The sequence below is a fragment of the Lissotriton helveticus genome, chromosome 7 (assembly GCF_964261635.1).
Source record: "Lissotriton helveticus chromosome 7, aLisHel1.1, whole genome shotgun sequence".
In the NCBI taxonomy this organism is placed as follows: domain Eukaryota; kingdom Metazoa; phylum Chordata; class Amphibia; order Caudata; family Salamandridae; genus Lissotriton; species Lissotriton helveticus.
In genome coordinates, this window is record NC_136068.1 from 562,140,860 (window position 1) to 562,165,426 (window position 24,567).

A 24,567-nucleotide genomic window follows, 5' to 3' on the forward strand; every position below is an offset into this window, starting at 1 on the left:
TGTGCTTTAAAGGTACGGTCTTGTGAGTTTATTCAAGAAATCTGAAACGTTGCCTGTCCAGCGAAATCTCCTGTCATGTAGAGTGTGTGTGTGTGTGTGTGTGTGTAGACCTCTACAACTATTAACACTGCACTCTCTTGTTTTTCATTACTTGCACACACTCTTTGGGAGAGAGGGGGCACAGCACAAACCACTGGCTAATTTGTTGTGTGAAAAAGGCTGCTATATTGAAATGGGTGCACATCACAAATTTTGCCTGGCTAACCTCCTTACAAAACGAAACCCTCGCTATACATCAAATGAACTAACCACCCTCCCACTCCCACCCCTATGCCCCCCTTACATATCCCACCCCCAACTATCTCATTTAATTGTAGTGCATTTCAACTGATTTCAACTGGATATTTCCCCAACAGCCTGTGTCTGCATGTATGAACCTCTAAGCAACCAAACTTCCTAAATGTAACCTTAACTTCTTGGCTACCCTTCCTTTTTACATGGTTCACCAACTGGCAACGCCAACCAGACTTCAGTTAACTCCTTCAAAATCTTACAGGCCACCCAGAAAAAGAGGGCCCACCAACTTTTTCTGCCCCTCCTGAAGAGCCCCACTAGGCATCCTACTTTTCTTTTTACAAGACTTCCCTCTGTTTCAACAAATACAGCTCCATCCCGATGGGCAACTAATAGACCCCATCTCCTCTGAAAAACTCCTGATTGTAAAACCTGATGTCCGAATGACAAATGTGCCCAAAGCCAATCTCCATGCAAAAACGGGACATTTCTTGATTCACCTATTTACGCACCCTGTCAGTACCACAGGAGTCCCTCCCCAAATCCTCCTCTGAATAAACTCCAACCACAAAACAAAACACCCTACCCATTGGGCCTTGATTTGCAACAAATCTTTCTTCATACATCTCGTGAGCTCTACCCCTTTTTCTTTCACCAGGTCATTCCCCCCTAAATGTATCGCCAATACATCTGGGCATCTACCGCCCTATTACATACCATTCAGGCACTGCAACCATTCCCGCCCACTCATACACTCTTTTTTTTCTTTCTTCCAAGTAATGGGATACAAATGTCTGTCAATCCCTAGACTGACCCCAAAACCACTTTGTTCAGCTTGTCTCTGTGAATACTTGAGTGGCCCTCCACCCAAATAGCCTTGTCCTCTGCCTCCAAACCCTCCATTGCACCAGGAAAAAACAAATGCGCAGTAAGGATTTCAAAAAGCATACCCCAAAGCGCTTTTTTTCTATTCCAAAACCCGCACATAGCGCCTGTAGCAGTCGGAGGCCCAGTGCCCAAACCGCATAATAAGGTCGCGCATCCAGCCTCTTTTACCCGCCTCTGTAGCAGCTCCAGTTTAGAAGGAATGAGTCCTTGAAGACGAAAGGGCTTTGCTTAGAACTGATAACCGCTGGAACACCGAAACCTTTGGCCCAGACTGGTACCTGAAAATCAAGCCGCTGCCCCTCCTTTAGCAGGTAGCCCATCGATCGCACCAAACCACTGAGCATTCCCTCCACAGAGTGTAAATCTACTCTCCACCCTTGCGCTGATTGATCAGTTTTGGAGCTACTAAGCCATGTCCTCAACTAACCGTCCCTCCGTGTGACATCCTACCTCAGTACCCCACCTCGTCCCCTGCCACCCAGAAATTTCGACACGTGGAAAGCATTAAAAAATATCCAAGACATGAGAGCTGAGAACAGGCATGACTTAAGTACACCCCTGCGGACCTTCGGCAGTCGCTGCAAAACCAGTTCCATGTTAATGGTTTCCTAGCCCAACTCAAGTGTCTCTGCTCTCGCACCCAACCTTCCAGCATCCTAGTGTCCTAGTTCACCCACCAATAGGGCATACCTCAACATTAGTTTGCCCATAGATGCAATTCCAGCCAATTAACCTTTAATGGTAATGCTCAACAAACCATTTTCAGTTAAATCCAGTATAAACTAAACTGAATCACGACTGCAGCATTCAACCAACCATCCTCCCTGCGCCCCAGATGCAAACATTTCTGACCATGCCTGACTGTGAGCGTGTCGACTCAGCGAGAGACCCTGCCACCAATTGTACCATCTTGCTGTTCTGATCGACCACCGCTTTTCCGGCATGGGCGTCTGGTCTCGGTCAGCCTCCTTGGCCAACCCACATTTTCTTTCCTACTGAACGAGACATATAGAGTGCACAGTTGCCCCAGCAAGGGGGCGTCCCAGCGCTGAAAATGCAACTGTCATAGGCAGTCCAGGTGACGCACAGAGGAACTGATTATGCAGGAAAAAGGTCATTTTTATGGCTTTACAGAATAGCGTGTGGTTTTGGATCCTTCTGATACTCACAGGGAGGAAGTTCCAAAGCTTCGGAGCAAGAGCATGAAAGGAGCGCCCTCCTGCCCATACTCTCTGAACCTGAGGAACAATCGCCAGGTGCTGAACCTTGGAGCGCAGCTGGCGGGTAGGTATGTAGGGCCGTAAGGAGATTTGCCAGAATATCGGGGCATTAGAGATTCATGATTCTATGGGCGACACAAAGAGTTTTAAACTGGATACGTTTCTCCATTGGGAGTCAATGTAGTCTGTGGATAGAGTCTGTGGTAGGACAAGTTCTCAGCAAGCCGAGAAGTGTTTGTACCGCATTATTTTGTTCCCTTTGAAGGCGAAGTATCTCTGCTCTATTAGCCCCTAAGTATAGGGAGCTAGCATAATGCAGCCTGGACAGTATAGTAGCCTGGATAATCACCTGACAGATGGTGGGATCGAAGAATCCCAACAATGGGTTAAGCCCACGTAGGAGTCCAAAGCAGACCCGAGCTACTGCTTTTGTTAGAGCCTGAAAAGTAAGAGCGGAGTCCACCCATACACCCCGATTTTTGACTGTCTGCTTTTAGGCAGGCTAGAGGCCCAGAGTGGATGGCCACCAATGCTCGCTTCACAGATGAGTATCTGTACCCACCAACAAGATCTCAGATTTACTGGCATTAAGTTGGCGGGCATCCAGTCTGCAATAGCTGTTAGATCTTCCCTCAAATCTAGCACATCCTGCGGAGAATCATTTGATTTTGCTACCACCAACTATGTGTCGTCCGCATAGGATATCACAGTTAATCCTCTGCTCCTGGCTACTGCTGCTAGGGGTTGAATGTAGATGTTAAATAGGGTAGGGCTCAGAGCAGAGTCCTGAGGAACCCCTTTGTGGACAGCATGCACATGGGAGCCGAAGGGGGGTCGGACATGCACTTAGAAGTTTATTTCCGATAGACAGGAGGTGAACCAGCTCAGGACAGGGCCGCCGATATCCTCCAGGCGCTGCTTCAGGATCTGGTGGAACACTGTGTCGAACGCAGCGCTTAGATCCAGTAGGATCAAAGCTGAATAATGTCCGACATCTAACGAGGCCCTTAAATGTTCTGTTACAGACAGAAGGGTGGTTTCAGTGCTGTGAAGTGGGCGAAAGCCATTTTGGGAAGGGTCCAACAGATTGTTCTCTTCGATGAACATAGAATAGAATTTATGGTGTCTTCAGTGAACTTAGATACCAGCGTGAGGAGAGAGATAGGGCGAAAATTCTCCCATCTAGAGGCAACCAGCGTAGGTTTTTTGTTTAAAGGGACAACCTTGGCATGTTTCCATGCCATGGGGTCTATGGCAATGGACATAGATAAATTGATAAGTTTGCAGAAAGGAGAAAGAAGCGGAGGTAAACATTTCTGAAATTGATCAGGTTTGAGAGGATCTGCTGGGGATCCTGATTTAAGTTTATTGCTGATTGTGCGCATCACTTCTTGAGACAGGGCCGGGAAGACAGAGAGTGAAGGAATATCGCTGGGCTGCGGGGGGGACTGTTCTGATCTCAGTATGCGGGAAAGTCCTGTAGATGTTCTTGATACATTTAGCAGGGTTACTGCTATTTCTGATCTCATCAGCAAAGTAGGCAGCTCTTTCCTTTTGAATGACCCTATGATACTTCCTAATGGCTACACGGTATTGTAATTTCAGAACGTGTTTTCCAGACTGAGGCCAGGGTTCTGTTGTACCACGGGCAAGATTGGTTACTGCGACTCTGGGACCACCTGGCAGTAATGAGGTTGTCAAGGAAGTGCGTGAGCCAGTCAGATAGCTCTCCCCACCCCATCAGGGTTGTCAGGAAGGCTGGGTATGTGGCTCAGGAGGACGGCACGAAACTACTTGATATCAAGTTTATGCCAAGGGCGCTTTAAAACCGATTTTCTAGCTGCGCCCTGGAGGGGACCAACTCCCTATAACACCATGGATACCAGGTAGTGGTCGGACCATCTCATAGGGATGGGTGTATTGACTGTAAGAGCGGGTAGATTGGCGAAAATAGGATCCAACAAATGTCCGGCTGAATATGTGCAGCTTAGGAAGCGCTGGGTAAGTTGGAAGGCGGCGAGATCAGCTAGAAAATTGCCTATCTCACAGTCTTGACTAGCATCTAAATGCAGGTTAAGATCTCCAATGATGCTGATATTAGCCAATCTGTTGGCTAATATGCCAGCAGCCACAGTAAGGGCATTCCTGAACTCTTTGGAAGGCCCTGGAGGGCGATAGATCAGGAGCCCAGACAGTGTAAAATTGGCATTGAAAGAGATCCTGAAACGTGCACACTCACAGCCCACCAGGGCCTCTTTAATCAGGGTGCAAGTGTAGCCAATTTTAGAAATAATTGTGATGGCACCACACCGGGCCCCTTCATTAAGTGTCACAATATTATAACCCTGAGGCAGGGCCAGACCAAGCTCCGCCTCCGTATTGGCAGTGAGACATGTCTCAGTAAGAAAGAGAATATCCAGGATCTCATCATGGATTAGGTCGAATACTTTCACCAGGGAACAGCAATTCAAACTAAGGAGTTTGACAGTATGTGATGGGGGAAGCAAGAGAGTTGCGGTTGCCAAAGAGTTCAAACCACACCGTATACAGCAGAAGGGACCCTCCAGGGAGAGACAGAGCTGGTGAGCACATGGACTTACTCCCTTGCTAATGGTGAATAGGTTGTCCCGAGAGTATGCATGCTTAGCACAGACCGACCCAGTTGCATGTCTGGCGTCGTCCAGGCACAGGCGGCGGTGGCTTAGGTGCGCCTTTGGGACGCCTGCTGCGTGTCCGCAGCGGTATGCTGTTTAAATGGGGAAACCGGCAAACAACTAGACCGTGTCCTCCTCCTTGCTCTCACCAAACCGGAAGAGGATGAATGCCTGCTCACGCTCGCTCCCTCCACTCAAACGGTAGCACCACAGTGGACCGGAAAGTGGGCGGGAGCAGAGCAAATAGCGGAGAGAAGCTGGGCAAGGCACAAGGTAGGATTACCATCCTGCTATTCCGATCGACCACAGCTTCTTCCCCACTGTGAACTAGACAAATATCCACAATGTCATTGTTCACCCAGGTACATGCTGCACCCGGAAAGAAATGTTGTACCGCAAGCACTCCAACACAAAAACCAGCATCAACTTCAAAACCTGTGCATCCCTGGCCGACTGTTGGCTCACAACCTGCACCACTGACATGTTGTCAACCAGGAACAGCACCCTACCTTGTACCAGCTCTGCTAGCCAAAAGGAAATTGCCACCACCAGAGGGGACAATTCCAAGAATGCAATGGTCCTGCCCCCACCTTTCCACTGTGCCGGCCATGGTCCCGCACACCATCTGCCCTGCCAATACATACCCAAACCATCGCTACGTATAAGAATGTCTGCATATCACAGTCCATGTCATCCCCCTGTGCTAAAGGAATCCCGTTGAAAGACCACAGGAAAATAAAACACATTCAAAGAAATTCCTTGACCCCCTACTGACAGCCTTACATGATGGTGTGGCAGCGAGAAACCTGAGAGCGATAGACCCAGCCTCCTGCAAAATGTTCTCCCTGCCCAGACAACCCTGCATGCAAAATATTTGATGACCCAGCAACACCTAAAACGCCCTCACTTTCACCTTGTTCCTCGCCAGGATGCAAGTCCACAACGCTAGCATTGTCTCCTTTATGTCTTGTGACAATCTTCTCTCCATCTGTTGTGACTCTATCTTAATGTCCAAAAAGGTCAACACTGTTCCCAGGCCCACAGTTTTCTCTGGTGCCAAAGGAACCCCTATGTCGACCTTGAGCTCTTAGAATCTTACAAGTAGTCCCTGGCAGTCCACCGAGCCAGGTGCTCCCACCAAAAAGAATGCAAAAGCAACACAATTAATGGGCGGAATTCAGAACAAATCAAAACATTCTCTCCCAGTCAAGAGATCTGAGTTAACTCCATCATTCTTTTGCTCACTATGCCACCCCAGTTTAGACCTGGCCATATGCAAATCCGTCTTGACCCTGTGCCTCATGGGAACAGTCCGGCCTGAGCTGCCAAGCCAGGTCCTCCCTGGACCGGAAACAAGCATCCTAGGACTAGTTTCGGAGTTTCACCCCTCATCAGCCAGGATAGCTTGAATCCAGTGCCACAGTGAGCCCGCCAAAAAGAAATCATCCAGATAGTGTCAGCATGTGACGTTCTGTATGCCATGTGAATAACCACTGCAAAAAACTAGCTGAATCATTCCAACAATGCACACAAGATTGAGAATCCTATCGGCAGCACCTTATCCACATACCACTGCCTTTCAAAATGTATGCCCAGTAGTTGAAAATCGTCAAGATGCACTGTGGAGCAGCCAAAAAGCCGATTTTACGTCACATTTTACGTCACACTTTGCCATTCACGCTCCCAGGCCTGCCATCACCGCCAGTGATATGGCCACGTCCACCAAGGAATTTGACACTGAGGCCACCTCTGTACTGAAATCATTCACTGATTCCCTTTTTCTGGCCACGATAAATGCTGGATTAAGAGAAACCAACCTTTTTAGGGACCACCATGATTGCTGATACAATCAAAGCCTCCATAGATCTGTCATCAAAGGGACCCGCCATACTGCCTTCCGAAACCTCATTCTCCAGGTTTTTCTGCACTGTCTTTTTGTGTTCCTTTGCGGTCCGAAGATTGTCTGCCCACCTCTGAACCTGGGGGGACTCGTATCCCAGTTAAAAACCCCAATGAAAACCGTCCCGTAGTGCCCTCGCCTCCTCCGGATGATGGTAGGAACTCATCCAGTATTCCAGCCTTTCGAGTTTAACCAGATTATAAGCCTTTTGCACTAGATCCCTACATATGGCCCTAAATTTAACTAGCGCCATCTTCCTTTTCCCTTGCACTGCTCCATTGATGCACTAAAACAGAGCAGTCAGCCCCCACTCCTGCTTATGTACTGTGATGTTGTAGTCCCAGGGAAGCGAGCTCCTCCATATACACCGCCGGCGGATTCCCTTCATCAATAGCACTTCGACCTGGCCAACGAATGTGTCTTTATTAGGCCCCGCCCCCATCCTGTTCCACGTGCTTCTGCTCCCTCATGGCTATCTTTTGCAGCTCATTGGACACCACCTGCTTCCCCACCAGGCATGCACCTTGTCCTTCCACAAGCAGCTCAGTAGACATTGTCCGCTTCCAAAACAGCTAATTAGCGGCTGCCCTGTAAACGCACAGGACAAGCAAAGGGGCAGCTGCAGACTGCTCCTGAATGCCCTGTGGTGTGGTCCTGGCAGCCACTTCCACTCCGAGGCCCAGGCCCTCCCTTCCCCCCCCCCGGGTACATTCCCCATCCTCGAACTAGACCCAGGGGCCGCTGGGGTGCTCGGGCATAACGGCCCAACCCAGCCCCACTGAGGGCGCCCCTCTCCACCCTGCTCCATGAGGGGCCACTCTCCTGGACACAGTGACCCTAGGCACTAACCCTTTCTGCGGAGGATGCCACCAGACCCCACTTACGTGTCGGAAAGCAAGCCAAAATGGCCGCTGCAACCCAGGCGGATTCCCAACAAGCTGGGCGGGCCGCACTCGCCATTGCCTCACCGCCTACCACTAGATCAAGGCACCCAGCCTCCGTAAGGACCAGCATTGCCTCTGCTAACTTTTACGCTGCATCAGGCATAATCATGCCAGGTAAGAGCATATGTACTAACAATTGCCACAAACTGAAAATTGCCACAACTCTCCCTGTCACCACATCACCTTAATATAAAATGGTGGCAGAGCGCCCAAATAACCCCCACTTTATACCTTGGACTGTAATTAGACTATGAGTGCAGCCCAAAACAAAATGGAAGTTCTGGACTGCGCCACCCTCCCATTCTACTTGGGGGCAGACAGTCATGGCTTGCAATTCTCAGGGGGGGGTAACATAAAAAACTTTCCTTCCTTATCCCGATACCAGTCCCGCACCGCCTCTGCGTCTAGTTCCTAGGCCGGTCCATACTCCGGAGCAGGAACAGGTCTGGGCCGGTCCGGATTAGGAACAACTTCAGACTGCGCGGCCGGTGTCTCACTTTCAGGATTGGCTAGGGCACTAGGAGACCGGGGGCTGCGACGGCCTCTCGGGTTCCCCCCCTCCCTCCCTCTCACTCCTGAAGGTATAGTAGTGGCTGACAGTGCGCATGTACGGGCTGGTCATAAAAATGACCAGCCTAAACCCGAACATGCGCACTACGCGTCGCTGTCAGTGAGAGTCTGACTGTCACTCAAACCGCGTTGAGTGCTGGCGCAGCCCGGCCCCCTTCAGCGGCCGATTGCCGCGCGCGCTTGTCCCAGCAGTGCAAGAGTGGAGAGAATTGCTTCATTTGCTTGCTATAACGAATGTAGGGGCGATGTGGCTAGTGGGGCAATGCCCCCGCTCCCCCAATGGACGCACGGCCACTGGGGGTAGACCTCCCTGTGGTCGGTTGCCCCCCAAATCCTCCTTCTCTTTGTCTCATAAGAGTGGGAGCTTTAGGGAATCCTGTAGGAGGTCTGAATGTACTCCGTAACCATATGCGAAAAAGACAGAAAACATGTCCCTTCTGCTTAAATAGAAGGTTTGTACCCACATCTGCCAACGCGCCTTTTACTGATACCTAAATATTAACATTTGTTAGATATTGGAACAGAAATCTAATATTTGACATTGAATAAATAAAGAAAGTCATTTTCACTATATAGGGAAAATGTATACGTCCATCAAATGTGTTTGCTTTCACAGCGCTGTAGGTCATTGGTTCAGGCTCGAGGACCTACAGTACTTAAACAAGGCTCTTCAAAACCTTTTCACACAACTCTCTAAGCTACTTTCTTCATGCAACTTAAACCCTGGTTGTTCACCTATGTTTTTAGTGCCTTTTCTCCTGCAGTAGCGCGTATGACAATCCGGTAGTGCCAATAAATGCATGTGGCTGATAGAGCAAACGACTGGGTAAGCTGAGTAATGGGAGGGGGAGCAAGGAGGGGGCTTGTTATAGACCTTCCCTTAATAGACTAAATTCTCATTTGAAAAGGTAATGTTGCTTGTAGTGAACTGTGGTCTGTGGTTGGGCTGTAACACACACCCTAGTTTTGAACTCTACCCATCCAGTTCTCTGCACAATGTGTTTGGGAGGAAATGGCGGGGGTGTATCATCTGCTACGATTGTTGTAGGTCAAGATTTTCTGAGGTGCAGTTTTAGAAGCCAGGACACTGACAGCGGCTTTCATTACCATCTCGCAAAGACCGAAACGACGACTTTTGAGTCCAATTCTGCACGTTAGTCATCAACCACGATTGATTTTCATTTAATCTTGGAGCTGAAGTCATTGTGTTGCTTTATTTCAGCAGTTTGGACCTTCTTTCTTATGTATTATAGGAGTGTATGAAATACCCCTTGTATATTTGAAATGCATTTTTTTGTACCCTGTTAAATTAAATGTATATTTCTTTGTCTTCAAGAAAATAATAATCTTTTTGACTAAAAAACCTGGTTATTGTATTCATTTACTCTGTTAGTGTGGTAACATTATCTTCTTGTTTCATTCTCAGCCACTAATGTTTAGTAGTGTGGGTTCTTAATCAATTAGAATCCCCTATTTGCTGCTATTAACAAACTGAATAAAGTCCCTTGCTGGCCCATTTTTCTTAAATGTATCATTTGCCCAAGCCCGCAAGGGTATATTGGGTTGCTCACCCTTTCTTCAATTCATTACCAACAGGCAGCTGTCTGATAGGCTTCTCCAGGGATCATGACTCTACTGAGGGTACCTCTCTACTATGTATGTAACTCTTCTGAAGCGTTTTTGTCAAACCCATGGAAAGTCTTCCTAGAGACCCAGGTTTGCTGTCCATGAGGCTGCCCTTGTCATGTTGCGCAATGTTTCCATCTTATTCACTTCCCAAGTCTAACCTCTGCTTTATCCTCCCCCTGCAGGACTATGACGGCCTTATTGTCCGCTCGGCCACCAAAGTAACTGCTGAGGTTCTGGCTGCAGGAAAACGTCTGAAGTTGGTCGGCAGGGCTGGCACCGGAGTCGACAATGTGGACGTTGAAGCAGCAACCAGGAAGGGTGTCATAGTTATGAAGTAAGCACTTAGTTGTTGGCAGTGGGTGGCTTTCAAACGAGGTTGGGGCAACAGGTAAACGTGGTAGGGGCAGATAGTCATTCCATAACCACAATGGGCTCAAGGTGCACAAGCTTACTCCATCAGATCTCAGCTGTTTCGAAGTGAACTTACAGCAGGTGACTTGCAACCTTTCTGCCTCCACGAATAATCCCGAATGATAATACTCACTGTCCGGGGTGAGTCCGTTTTATCTGAGCTAAGCTCTGTTTTCTTTTCCCCTCTGAAGACTTAAGGACCACTTTATGTACCCACCGTTTGCAGAGTTTTCCAATTACCACGTAGGAGATGAAATATGCCTTTTTTTGGGAAAATGGATCCTGGTACTGGAAAGGTTTCACTTTTTCCACCTTAACATGAATTCCAAAGCTTCTGTTTGTTATCGGTTGAAAATTCCAGTAGGTTAAATTACAACCACCCTAACCTTTGGCTTTTAGAAGGATCTAAATATGGTCAATGTCTGGCTTTTTGTCTATAAACTTTGAACAATCAGTATTAGCTTATCCAAGTCTTTCATATAAAAGGCCTGCCCGGTTGTTTAAGACACCGTTATCTCCAGAACGCTACAGAAGCCGGCAGGACTCCCCCAAATCTAATTTCCATTCTCGGTCTTCTTTCAAGTGTGGTGGGGAATTGGAAGTGTGTCTGTTTAATTAGGTTGTTTCCTCAGTTCCTGCTGTCCTTCAAGGCAGGCACTGAGTAGCATCCCAAGGCAGCAGGAGTAATGCAGCCACTGCTGGACAGAGCTGCTTTTCATGTAAGCCGCCTTTACTGTGTACAGTCTGTAGTTTACTTGGTACTCCCAATGTAAGTCTACACAGGACTGGAGAGCAAACACTCTTGCCGGTATTCTTTGATAGTCTGTGATAGGACACCAAATGCTTCCTGTTGTTGAGGGCATGGCAGGCTTTTTCTGGGTTATGCGGGGCAGGCAGCAGGTTAGCCCAGCACCATTTGACTCACCCACCAATGGCCTTTGTGAAGCAGTGTTGTTCCTTCTTAATGGTGTTCATCGTGGTCACATGGCTAGCACCACATTTGGTGCTCTCCTGGCCATGATTGTGGCCGACCTTCCCGGGAGCAAGCTGCTTGATCCTTGCTGTTATAATAACCCTCATTTTTACTTGCGATTGTCTTTCCCATTCGTGACGTTGAAAGTATGGCATCGCTGTCTGTGCTATGAAGAAACACCATAATGGACAATTTGCGGTCGTAGCTAGTATGGCAGCTACTGGTTAAAGTCCAAAAGCTTCAGCTCCTCTCCGGCCTTCCTTTCCCACCTTCTGATTCTCGTTCTCCAGATTGCTGCTTTGGCAGTGCCTGCTCTGGGTGCCCTTGTATTGTCCATTGGCTCCACCAGCTAGGTCTGCAAAGTAATGTTAACATAATGTATTGTCCCCACTGGCTTAAAGGATCTTTTTCTGAGAACAAATTCTCACCAGTGAGCAAGAGCAGACTCTTACATTTTGGAACATGCAGGCATTCTGATTGAACTTGAGTTCAGCAGTCACAGGTACTGATGCTGCTGCTAGTGCTGGTGCTGCTTGTGGCACTGCTGCTTGCAAGTGACCACAAAACCAGTACCACTACTCTTGAGATCCTTAAATAAGAGAATAAACTACATTTCTTAAAACTAGCACATCTTGTACTGTGTACCTAGCATGTAAAAGACCAGCAACATCCATATGCTGGGTGTTTCCTTTTCTGTTTAACTCGGGTGAGGTGCTCTTGTGAGTGGATGTGGGTCCTACACACACAGGTGTGTCCTATTTCATGGGTCTGTCTCTAAAAGTGTAGGTTCTTTGCTGGAAAAGTGGAAGATGAGCTCGCTTGGTAGCGTGAGAATGGATTGTGTGTGTGTGTGTGTGTGGTTGTGTGTGTGCGCGTGTGTGTGTGTGTGTGTGTGTGTGTGTGTGTGTGTGTGTGTGAGGACGTTCGATTGAACTTAGCCTTGTGAACTAGGTTAAAAGCCAGCAGAAGGGCGGGGCGACACTTGTCCTACATATAGTAAACTGCAAATGTTGGTACCATTAAACCAGAAGGAGGTAATCAAGAGCTGTAAAGTAATACAGGTATGAGGAAGCCTCAATCCTTATACGGCCATGCAGTGCAATTGCCTCAATTTCACGTTGCACAAACGACAAGGGCCTTTCTCTTAGTTGTTACCTTCGCTGCCAACCTCTTGACTTTTCTTCCTTGCCCTCCATCAACCAGTTATGGGAGTAGTGGTGGCATAAGAGATCCAGTTATGTGCAGCAGTTACATCTGGATGGGAGAAGGGGGTCTCACCATGAGCCCAAAGGGCTTTCATCCTTACTACCCTGGCCTTCTGTCAGCGTGTGGTCTCACAAGGATGCTAGTATCTGTAACCAGCTGCTTCTAAGGCCAGACCCCAATAAATACCAGTTGTTCGAATGAGCCGCCTCTCTGGTCATGCCTAACACACAGTTATTGCTGTCTGCCAGTTAATGCATGTATTTATTTTATTTATTTATTTATGGGCTTGTAACGCGCCGGCATCACACCCGAAGGTGTATCTCCGCGCGGAGCTGTGAGGTAAACAGGTCGGGCAAGCTCCACCTAGAACAGTACTGTCTTTAGGCATTTCCTGAAAGCTGAGTGACTCGAGCATTCTCTAAGGGAGAGGGGGAGGTTGTTCCATAGACGTGGGCCATGATGGAGAGGGCGCGGCCTCCCTGTCTGGTCTTGTAATGTCTGGGAACCTGAAGTAACAGTTGGTTACTGGACCTAAGATTGCGGGGTGGACGGTGGTACACAAATTTATCTGCCAAGTAGTGGGGTCCCAGATTGTGAAGACTCTTGTGTATCACACAGCAGATCTTGAATTCCACCTGTTTCCGGATGGGAAGCCAGTGAAGGGCCTTGAGGAGGGGGAGGGACGGCGTTCTGGGGGGGGTATTAGTTACCAGCCGTGCCGCGGTGTTCTGCACCACCTGCAGTTTATTGAGCACTCCTTCATTGGCTGCTAGGAATAGGCCATTGCAGTAGTCCAGGCGACTCAGAACGAGGGCCTGGACCAGGGTCTTCCGTGTGTTATCAGGTAGAAGGGGGAACACCTTCCGCAGGAGGCTAATGATGTGGAAGCAGGACCCTGCCGTGATGCTGGCATGATGGAAAAGGGTAAGGTCATGGTCTAAACGAACCCCCAGATTTTTTACTACCTGTATTGTATTTTAAATATGGAAACCGCATTGAAACTGGAACTGTACAAACGGAATAAAAGAGCATAAAACAAAGGGGAAGTCTATGGGAGATCCTGAACTACTTTTTGGAAAGTACATAAGCGAGATGAGAAAGTAAGTTAATCGCAGTGGATCGTTATGTAATTATATTGGGAGATGATGATAACAGTAAATATGCGAAGTCTAAAGAGAGCAGAAATATGGACGTCTGAGACCAACAAAGGAGAGGAATGAAAATTGGAGCAGAAACCTCTGGCGGTCAATGGAGTCTGACCAGATGGTCTGAGTGGGGAAACATCCTTTACAACGCAACTTTTACCACGCAGTGCCTTTACGACGCAACTTTTACAACGCAAACCATTACAACGCATTGCGCTGGGGGGCGCTCTAGGATAGGGAATAGGTTTAATTTACTATCCAACACCTTCCCTACTATCCACGGGGACTGGAGTTTGAATAGTAAATTAAACTATTCACTATCCAGCGCCCCAAAGCACTATGCGTTGTAAAGGCATGCGTTGTAAAAACCGCGTTGTAAAGGCATGCGTGGTAAAAGCATGCGTTGTAATGTCATACATCCGTCTGAGTGTCATGCAACATTATTGTTCTGTTCTAGGTGATTAGCAGAGGGCTTGCCCTGCTAGTGCACAGGCCCTTGGCTACTGGATTTTGCCTCCCAAATATCCCAGGCGGCCAATCCAGCCATGCATGCATCGATCCTTTGGTTTGTCTGGCCCAGGGTTCTCCAAAGTCTGTCCTGGGGCCCGGATCCGTGCCAGATTTTTTAGCATATCCCCATTTAGAGGAACGTAGTTCATTTGAAACTCTGACATGGATCTGGCCCTCCAGGACCGACTTTGGAGAACCTTGCTCTTGAGCACCAGCCTCTGGAAGAGGGCCTGCAGACACACCACTAGCCTCCAAAACTAGTGACCAGGCATGACGTTACTGTTGCAGGCTTAGATATCTGGTCACTCCAGAGTGTGTTTCTTCACGAGGAGGGGAGAGCGGGAAAGCTAGAGTGGGCAGCCAACTCTAAGGCCTCTACTCAGTTGTTACTCTCAGATTGCACCAAGTTCTGTATTTGTGGGTGTTCTGAGATTCTCTATTGTTTTTCTCTTTTCCCAGCACTCCCTCCGGGAACAGCATCAGCGCGGCCGAGCTGACTTGCGCCATGGTCCTCTGTCTGTCCAGGTCTGTCCCTCTCACTGTTCATTTATTTTTATGTTTTGATGTTAACATTTACATATGGCCTCATGGTGCTGTTGGCAGGTCGTGGTGTCTTTCCATACCAACCAGAGGTTTTCATCGCAGGCTGATGTCTGAAGAGTTTTCTGATGACACCTATCAATCAGCACTCTGCCCTGGGCTGTCTCTAAAAAGTGTGAGGTTGGCTGCTGGTTTCGTATGAACACGTGTCATCTGCGGTCATGCTAAATATTCGAGTGGAGAAAGCGAAACATGCCTGCAGCAAAGGAAGCGGGTCGAGAGTGTATATGCCACTGTGCTTGTGTGCCATGATGTCTGGTGCATGCCATCCGTGCTGCTGGTGTATGTCAGCAGTTGTTGCCCCAGTTGTTAACTTTGAAGTGCATCAGTAGGCTTTAAGTTCAACGTGAATTTATTTGTGGACAAACCGGATGCTATGGCTACATACAATGCCTTAAACATTTAATATAGTTCTGCGGTTGTATGGAGTGCCGTCTTCTCTGGGGCTGGCCACAGTTATCAGAAAAAATGCTTATAAGGTAAGAGCAGGCCCTCACAAAATCAATGTGTCCCTGCATCCAATATATTTAATTATCAGTATCACTATCTGAAAGTTGAGCGGAGAGAGTTGCCAAAATTCTGTCTTTATTGTTGCGGTTTGCTATGCCTATCTTACCAACAAAGCGGCACAGCGTGTTAGTTTTTAAACAGAATCATGGGTGAAATTTGAATCACACCGGAGTAATTTTGAGTTACTATTGGACAGCTAAATTACTGAAAATTCCCTTTTCATGTAATTTTGTGTAATTTCAGGCAACAATGTTTTCCCCCAGAGCACAGGAACAGAGTGCGAGTGGCTGCTGCTGTTCTTCTCATGCATGTAGTGCTATTTTTTTCGTCAAAAAGCATTCTCGGTCCATTTTGGACGTGAGGGTGCATTTTGCACTAAGAAAGTATCGCTAAATGTAGAGTTATGCTCCTCATATAATTCTGCCTAATCTCACGTATTTTTGCTGTCATTTTACATAATTATGCTACAGCAAATGACTCGAGTTATGCCCACCCATAAATTACTACATGGAAAGCCCCGACACACCTACCAAAGGGCGAAAAGCATATCAACAAGAAGGGTGTGTCGAACGTGAATAAATTTAAGAATTGGCTTCAATAATTTGAGCACCTTCTTTCAACTTTTTGTTACTGATAACTGAGGATAGTGGATTGGGGGACACATGGTTGTTGAGCACCCCATCGCTTAACTTGAATGTGTCCGTACTGATTATTTGGTATTTGGAGTAGTTGCTACCCAAATGTAGGATAGCACGTTGTGTGACCAGTAATACCTACCACTGGATTCTTCTGCCTTTATAAGACTATCTAGTTGATTTCCCTAATGCTATAATTTTGTTCAATGTCGCGCTGATTAACCGTGTGATTCAGTTTTAGTTCTTAGACGTCATAAGCAGTGGCGGCTGCGTCGGAACGGAGGTGGTAGGGCAAAAAAATAAATAAAATAAAAGTATGTTTGCCGCCGCTGCACACCTCTCCTCCGTCCTCACTCAGCACTGGCAGCACCTAGGCTCCCAGATTCTCCCAGCCAATCGAAACGCTACATCAGCAGCGTCGTGATTGGTCTGAGCGGCCAGTTTGGCAGCTTAGGCATTGCCTGAGAGCCTGGGCATGTTCTCTACCGGGCTGTGCAACATAGACATGTGGAGAACATGCGAAGTGTGTCTGATGATTTGGCCGGCCCAAGAGGGACTGCCAAACCATCATGCGCACTTAGGGAGTGCAAACCACTCCTCACCCTGCTCTGGCGAGCTCAGCCCCGCCCGACCTGGCTCTGAGTCTCGCACAGAAAAAGAAAATGATAATAGCGTTGTGTTATTATGATTTTATTTGTCTTTTTTTGTACTGCTGAAAGAGCAGTGGGGCAATGCTCCTCCGCCTTAGCAGAGGAGCCGCCACTGGTAATAAGGCACACTGCTTACACCTACACAAGAGTCTATGTATGGTAGGTGGACATCATATAACAAGTACTCTATGCTTTGAAATAAACCTGAGTGTTTTAACTTGGCTTGTATGTGTATTGACTGCTCCATTGACATTGTTGGGAATACACGAGAGTCGTGCTCATGCCAGGATCGACGACCTTTACCACGCAGCCTGAGAATGTACAGAATGGCCATCCTTCCAGTCCAGTGTCCATGGCTTGGCATAAAAGGGGGTGGTGATGGACGGAGCATCGGAACCAATCAAACACTCACACCCAGTCAAAAGATCTGGGTTTGATCCATCACCGTTCTTTAGCCCACTCTGCCATCCCAGTTCAGACTTGGCTATATGCAAATCAGTCTGACCCTGTGCCTCATGGGAACAGTCCAGCCCGAACTGCCAAGCCATGCCTTCCCTGGACCGGAAACAAGCTTCCGAGGACCGGTTTCTGGCATTCCAGCCGTCTTCAGCCCGGCTTGCTTGAATCCAGTGGCAAAGTGAGCAAGCGACTCACGTCTGAGCATACCCTGCCACACATATGGCGGCCAAAGCGGTACAAAAGGGGGTGGTGATGGACGGAGCATCAGAACCAATCAAACACTCACACCCAGTCAAAAGATCTGGGTTTGATCCATCACCGTTCTTTAGCCCACTCTGCCACCCCAGTTCAGACATGGCTATATGCAAATCAGTCTGACCCTGTGCCTCATGGGAACACTCCAGCCCGAACTGCCAAGCCATGCCTTCTCTGGACCGGAAACAAGCTTCCGAGGACCGGTTTCTGGCATTCCAGCCGTGTTTAGCCCGGCTTGCTTGAATCCAGTGGCAAAGTGAGCAAGGGACTCACGTCTGAGCATACCCTGCCACACATATGGTGGCCAAAGCGGTACAAAAGGGGGTGGTGATGGACGGAGCATCAGAACCAATCAAACACTCACACCCAGTCAAAAGATCTGGGTTTAATCCATCACCGTTCTTTAGCCCACTCTGCCACCCCTGTTCAGACATGGCTATATGCAAATCAGTCTCACCCTGTGCCTCATGGGAACAGTCCAGCCCGAACTGCCAAGCCATTCCTTCCCTGGCTCTGTCCATCACCACCCCCTTTTGTACCGCTTTGGCCGCCATATGTGTGGCAGGGTATGCTCACTTTGCCACTGGATTCAAGCAAGCCGGGCTGAAGATGGCTGGAATGCCAGAAACCAGTCCTCGGAGCTTGTTTCCGGTCCAGGGATTTGCATATATGGGTGTGAGTGTTTGATTGGTTCTGATGCTCCGTCTATCACCACCCCCTTTTGTACCGTCCATGGCTTGGCATCACAGGACTACACCTGCTTCTCTGGAGAGGCTGCAGGGAGAGAACATAACCTGTTTGCACTCTTCCACCCCTACTGTAATTGGAGCAATAACACTCTTTTACAGCTGATTTGATTGTTTCAGCAGATTCTTTTATTTTATATTGCTCTTTGGGATATATTTATGAAGAGCAACTGGATTTACTACATGCTAACTAGCCAGAACAGCTTCTTATGTGCCCTCCGGCACAGGAATTCTGTCAGTGGAACTCTTTACCCATCCATTACAATGCAGCTTGCTATCCAGACCGGTGCCATGGTTAAAGTCTTGGGGGTATACACCAATCCCACAATAGCTATAGAGCAGGAGGGCTGGATCAGTCTCTTATAGGAGTTTTTTGGGTGGCTCCTCGCGTTCTTTGAAGATAGTTCAGAATCAAGCCGCCAGGATTGTTGCGGAGAAACCAAGGAGCGTGCTGCATTGGCTGATCACAAAAGACTGGCTTAGATTGAGATGGATGGCACGACTCACCGGGCTATCTGTCGTACATAGAAGAGAAAAAGCGACCGTGTCTGCCACCCAAGACCATGAGATCCGTCTCGCTCGTCGCTCCTAGGGGGCACTTCTTGGGGGGGATGTATCCTTTATCACTGCTCATTCATACAACACAACTGAATGATATATTCAACTTTTATACACATAGGGACTAGGGTTTATTTTCTGTCTCAGCTGGCATTCAGAAAGCTTAACATATGGTCCCCTTCCCTTTTAAAAAACATTTTTTTAATGGTGGGATATACTGTAGCACTGAGCCACGTTATGGCAGATGGTGCTAGCCCGCAGCAGTGAAGTGTATTTGCTATGTTTAGAAATTGATGTCCCTCTTGATTAAACAATGTTATGAACATTGTGTAATCCGGTGGAACAAGCATTGACGCGCTGCACCCAGCATATGATGTTTCAGCTGCTATTCCACTGATTTAAACAATGTTGATGAAGCGCACTCTGGGACGCTAGAAAGTCCCCTGTTGACCAAACTGTAAACGTGGTACTGATAACCCTTTCTGCAAATGCCTACTATTATTTTTATTGATTTTTTTTTTTGTTAATTTTGAGGACTACATGCTCACTAGATTTTTGCCATTAATCCACATTTTATGTACTCTATTATTAGGCGTAGTTGTTGGTTATTTTCGACATGCGTAAATTGTGCGGTTATAACACCTAAAATATAGTCTTTGCCATATATGTTATGCTTTATTTTTTAGATCGTATTACTGTTCTCATTCGGTCTTATACGAATTCAATAATTTTGAAATGCTTTCCTCCCCTCCTTTTTTTTTTTTTTGAGGTTTTTTTTTTGTACTCCTCTCACCTTGAAATATGTTTTTGGTACACACACATTACTGTTAATTAAAAGTGACCACTCTTGTTTAACCATACCCCTTTCTGCTGTTTTTGCACTATGTTATTCTCACTAGAAAGTTCGTTTCTTTTGACTTTTTAAACCCAAACACACTTTTTTTTTTATCCACGATCACCCTGGAGGACAATGTCTTTATGAAGTCCCCTTGCCAGCCATTACTGGGGTGAAGAGCATGGACTGTCTGCTTTATTACCCTATAATTCTTGTTACATGCTTCCGGATAATGAACCTTATTTTTAAACCTCCCTGGCCTAGCAACCATGTTTTATTCTCGCCAGTCTAATCTTGGTTAGGTTCAGCTGCTAATGTATAAAAAGTTTAGCTACATCAGTCAGACAATGTTATAATTAATTTTGTAGGTTAATATTAGTGGCTTCCGTTTTAGACTATAACTCCTTTGCATTTCTAGAAAAACTGAATAATGGAATAACATCAAGCAACATAGATGGAGGGAAAATCATTTGGCCACTACTACTTGTATAGCCCTTCAAGGCATTTGCTTGTAATCCCCAGTACCAAGGATTTAATGAGGTGCCCTTTATTTCTAGCCGCGTGCATGCTATGTCTTAAGGGGAGGACTGGCGTAGACCTTTATGATGGAGGTATAGTAGTCTTAACAGGGATGTTTCCTGCTTGGGCAGCCTCTGTATGTGCCAGAGGACGGGATGAAGTGTTATATATATATTTTTTGGAGCATTTTAGTGGACCATGAGTGGGTTTGTGAAAGCCTATCATGAAAGGGCCCCGTGAGCTAGTCTAGACAATGCTTGAACAACCTTGCAGTATAGGTTTTGTGTGTAAGAGTGTTTCACGCTAGTAAAAGTGCAATAGTTGGAGAAAGTATTTTAGTGTCTAGAGGCAAAGTAAAAAAGTTACCACATCGCTCTTGAAATTAAGTGAAATAAGCTTAAAACCTATCACTTCAAGGATCAGTCTACCATAAGCAGTCTCCAAGTTACCTTCCTTGAGTCCGCCCTATAGCCTCCCTGGCCAATTTTCTTCTGTTTTCTTGACCGGTGGATACACTCATGTTTATTTTGCATATTTTCAGCTTTTACAGAATGCCTGTACCCCCAAATTGTTTCTCAGTGTTAAGTGATCTGAAAGCTAAACCTGTTCCTGCGATTGTCCTGTACACTCGATATTCTAAACTGGAGACAATCAATGTTTTGACTCTTGCTACATGGGAGGAATACATGAAGTAAGGTGGAGTACCAGAAGAGGAAGAGTGTTCCAAAGAGCAGGGGACAGAACTTAAGTCTTACCTCCCAATCTTTTTTTTTTTTTCTTTAGCTGCGGATCAAATAGGGGAAGCTTATTACATAATCAAAAAGCATAAGCATGGTTGTGGATAATGCGTTTCACTTAAAAAAAAAATAAGGTGCTTTACCTTAGATGGCTTTCTCTTTTATGCAAAGTAGTTTAAGGAGATCCAAGCCTCAGTTGAAAGCCACCAAAGCCGCTGATGGATCTGAGTGGCAAAGCAAAATGTAGATCCATCCTCCCACTACCATGACAGTTGGCATTCTGCAGTGCCTGCTAGCGAGACCTAGGTTTGTAGCCATATTGAGAAATAACGCATCGCAGTAGTCCAATCTGGTTGCAATGATTGCCAAAAGCGCCCGTCATGTGCCATCCCAGAGTGAGTTATGGTGTAATTGTGTACGGCTTTTTTCAAATGAAGGAAGCGGGCTGCGAACACTGCAGGAACTTGGAAGGTAGATTGAAGTTTGGCATCCGTTTAAAATCCAGATAATTTATGACACAAGCAGGACTAGGACTGTAATCTAGGCCGTTAGGCCAAACATTAGATGTCCAGAGGCCTATGCTTCAGCCTCCCACAAAACTGCAACAGTTAAGTTTTAGGAAATTCCTATCCATTCCATACCTAACCTCCACCATACACTGCTTATAAATTGTGACGGAGGACCCATCCCTTCGATTCAGAGATTTCTGGACTTCATCTACATATATGAAAAAATGGAAGCCCGGGGACTGAATGTGGCTGGCTGGTGGCTCAAAGCAGACGTTTAATGAGTGAAAGAGCAAAATCATAGGGACTCCTCAGTTTAAAAAGCATGCTGACAAAATGAGGAGCTAAGATACCCTTATGCATGTTTAGACAAAAAATACACAAGCTATTTGAAGACAGTTCCAACAATCCACATAAGCAGTCTGGCATAATTGCACAGTGAAATATTAGACGTGCTGCAGGAAGAGCTAAAACTTTTGGACGAGGTACCCTCACGCCGCTTTGCTCATTAGGCTTTCCGCGCGTTGCGCTTTATTAGGCGCGCTGCTGATATTTTAACTTACCTGTTTTGTATCTCTGTTGAACTTAGTTTCTTTCCCCTGTTTTTAACGGGCTACACTCTCCCCCTTACTCGCAGCATAATTGTTTGTGCACCGCTGCTTAGCGGGCCCGGTTCCCGGGGCGGCGAAGTCGGGCGCCATCTTGGGGTGGTAGGGACACTTTGCGGGCGCCATTATCGAGCGGTCTAGCGCTCCGGCAGCCTCGCGGGACGCTTATTTAAAGCTCCCCTCAACGTGCAGCGGTTTCGCGCAGCGGGCGCGCCTTCCCTGCGCCTGAGTCGTGCCAGAGTCCTGCCCGTCTGTGCCCGTCAGCGCTTAGAAGGCGCGGGTCGCGGCAGGACTCTAAGCTCAAGCCTCTTTATCATGATATCGCCTACTATTACATATCTAAGGGAGGAACTGCTGGCCATCAGAAGTCGGGTTATTAATTGTAGCCATGGCCTTGTTGACCCGCTATGTGGTCCTTATCAGTGTACATGTGGAGGTTGGTCCTTGGACCCTCCTGTCCCTATCCGAGTGGTGGAGTCGCCACTTTCGCACAAGAGCACGACAGGATCGCGTGAACTCAGTATCTGGAACCTAAATGTTAGATCACTGGTCAAACATCATCAGGAGATACATGACCTCATCACGGACGAGTCTCCCGATTTATTTTTCTTAACAGAAACCTGGCTACAGGATACGGATTCATCCATCCTTAACCTGGCCTTCCCCCCGGAATATTTCATCTTCACACTTAATCGTGCTACCAGGGGTGGAGGTATTGCGATGGCCATTAAGTCGTGTTATCCGTGCGATTGGAAAGTCGTAAAACTTCCAGGATGTGAGAGCGCCCTCTTTAAAGTCTCGATTAGCCATCATTTCACCTTTTCTGGCATTTTGATTTATCGCCCTCCTGGCTGTGATTCTGCCTTTAGGGCAGCTCTCCCTGAATTAATTAGCACTTTGGCACTAGGATGTGCGAATTTCAGCATTCTCGGTGACCTCAATCTCCACTTTGACTGCCCGACCTCCCCCACTATCAGTAGTATTCTGGCCGACTTAGAGGCCTTGCAATTTACCCAGCTGGTCACATCTCCCACACACATTGGAGGGCATATCCTTGACCCTTTTATCACCAACCTAGCGGGGGCTAGGGCTTTATGCCCTACGCAGATCGCCTGGACAGACCATATGTTGGTGAAAATGCTCTGCCCCACTCTTGAGCATCCTTTTAAACCTCAGGACAGAACAGTACTCAGGCGACACTGGAATAAACTGAGACTGGAGGATGTCTACCTTCTGCTGGAAGAGGCTCCGTTGGGCCCCATAACCGATGCGGAACATGGATATGATCGCTTCTGTGAGTGGATTACACACGCCCTCGATTTATTGATCCCCATGGTTTGGTCTAAGTGTCGCACAAAAGAACCCAGCCCTTGGTATGATAGTTCTCTAGCGCTTCTGAAAAAAGCCTGCAGACAGGCGGAGAGGGAGTGGCGGAAATCGTTTGACCCTAGAAAAAAGGCATGCTACTTCGCTAAAATCAAAATCTACCACAGGGCAGTGTGTCGAACACGAGCAGCCTTTTATGCCCAAGAATTCCAAAATAGCTCCAATCCCTCAAAACTCATTTTTAAGGTGCTAAAGGACTTGATGGCTAAAAGGGCAACGGCGGCGGAAATTTGTTCGGACTCCCACTGCGAGGACCTGGCCTCCTTTTTTCTCGAAAGTTCAAGCCATTTATCGAACCTTCCCAAATGGTACTCTCATCTCGGAGCCGGTCAGCTGTAGTCTGGGTGGATGGGAGTCTCTTACTACCCTGCCCTTTCTATCAACTGAGGCCTTCAACACTTTGAGCCTTAAAATTAAATCAGGATCCCCTGTAGATCCGCTGAAACCGGCTCAGTTCAGGATTATGTCCCCGTTATGCCGTACTCCGATGCTCTCTCTGATCAATTTGTCTCTATCTTCAGGTGTAGTTCCCAGTAGGTGGAAACAGGCTGTAGTTACACCTATTCTGAAGAAGGCTACCCTTGACCACCTCAAACCCGAGAACTACCGCCCTATTTCCCTGCTTCCTTGGGCTGCGAAAGTAGCCGAGGCCCATGTGAACGGAATTCTTTCTGACCATCTTACAAGGGCTAACATCCTCGATCCCACCCAGAATGGTTTCCGTGCGCGTCATAGCACGGAGACGGCCCTACTCTCTATGGTCGAACATCTGCGTTCTGTGCTTGATGCGGTCGGACGGCAGCACTATTGCTATTAGATCTTAGTGCCGCGTTCGACACGATCTCGCACAGGATTTTGCTTCAGCGCCTGGAAGAAGTAGGTGTCACGGGCTCCGCCCTCTGCTGGTTTCGTTCCTTTCTTGCTGAACGGTCTTTTAAGTTTGTGATCCCGCCCGGCCAGTCTAAATCATATCCGTTGGAACTAGGTGTCCCGTAGGGCTCTTCGTTAAGCCCCACTCTATTCAACCTTTACGTGAGGCCGCTGGCTGCGGTCGTCAAGCAGTGGGGCTTGACGATGGTCTCATATGCAGACGACACGCAGCTGGCGGTCACGTTGAGTGGGGACTCTGACATGGAGGCTCCTAGGTTCCGTGACGGACTACGGGCAGTGGCTAACTGGATGAATTCCAACTGTCTCCAGTTAAACGCCAAAAAGACCG

At 47.5% G+C, this 24,567-nt stretch overlaps 1 protein-coding gene across 1 annotated transcript in view; it reads left to right on the top strand.

Moving 5' to 3' along the window:
• The window catches only part of PHGDH (phosphoglycerate dehydrogenase), a 175,411-nt gene that overhangs the window by 66,733 nt on the left and 84,111 nt on the right, over positions 1-24,567 (top strand). The window contains exons 2-3 of the mRNA XM_078652629.1: positions 10,282-10,433; positions 14,804-14,869. Coding sequence (XP_078508755.1) covers positions 10,282-10,433; positions 14,804-14,869 — 218 coding nt within the window. The remainder of the gene's footprint in view (positions 1-10,281; positions 10,434-14,803; positions 14,870-24,567) is intronic.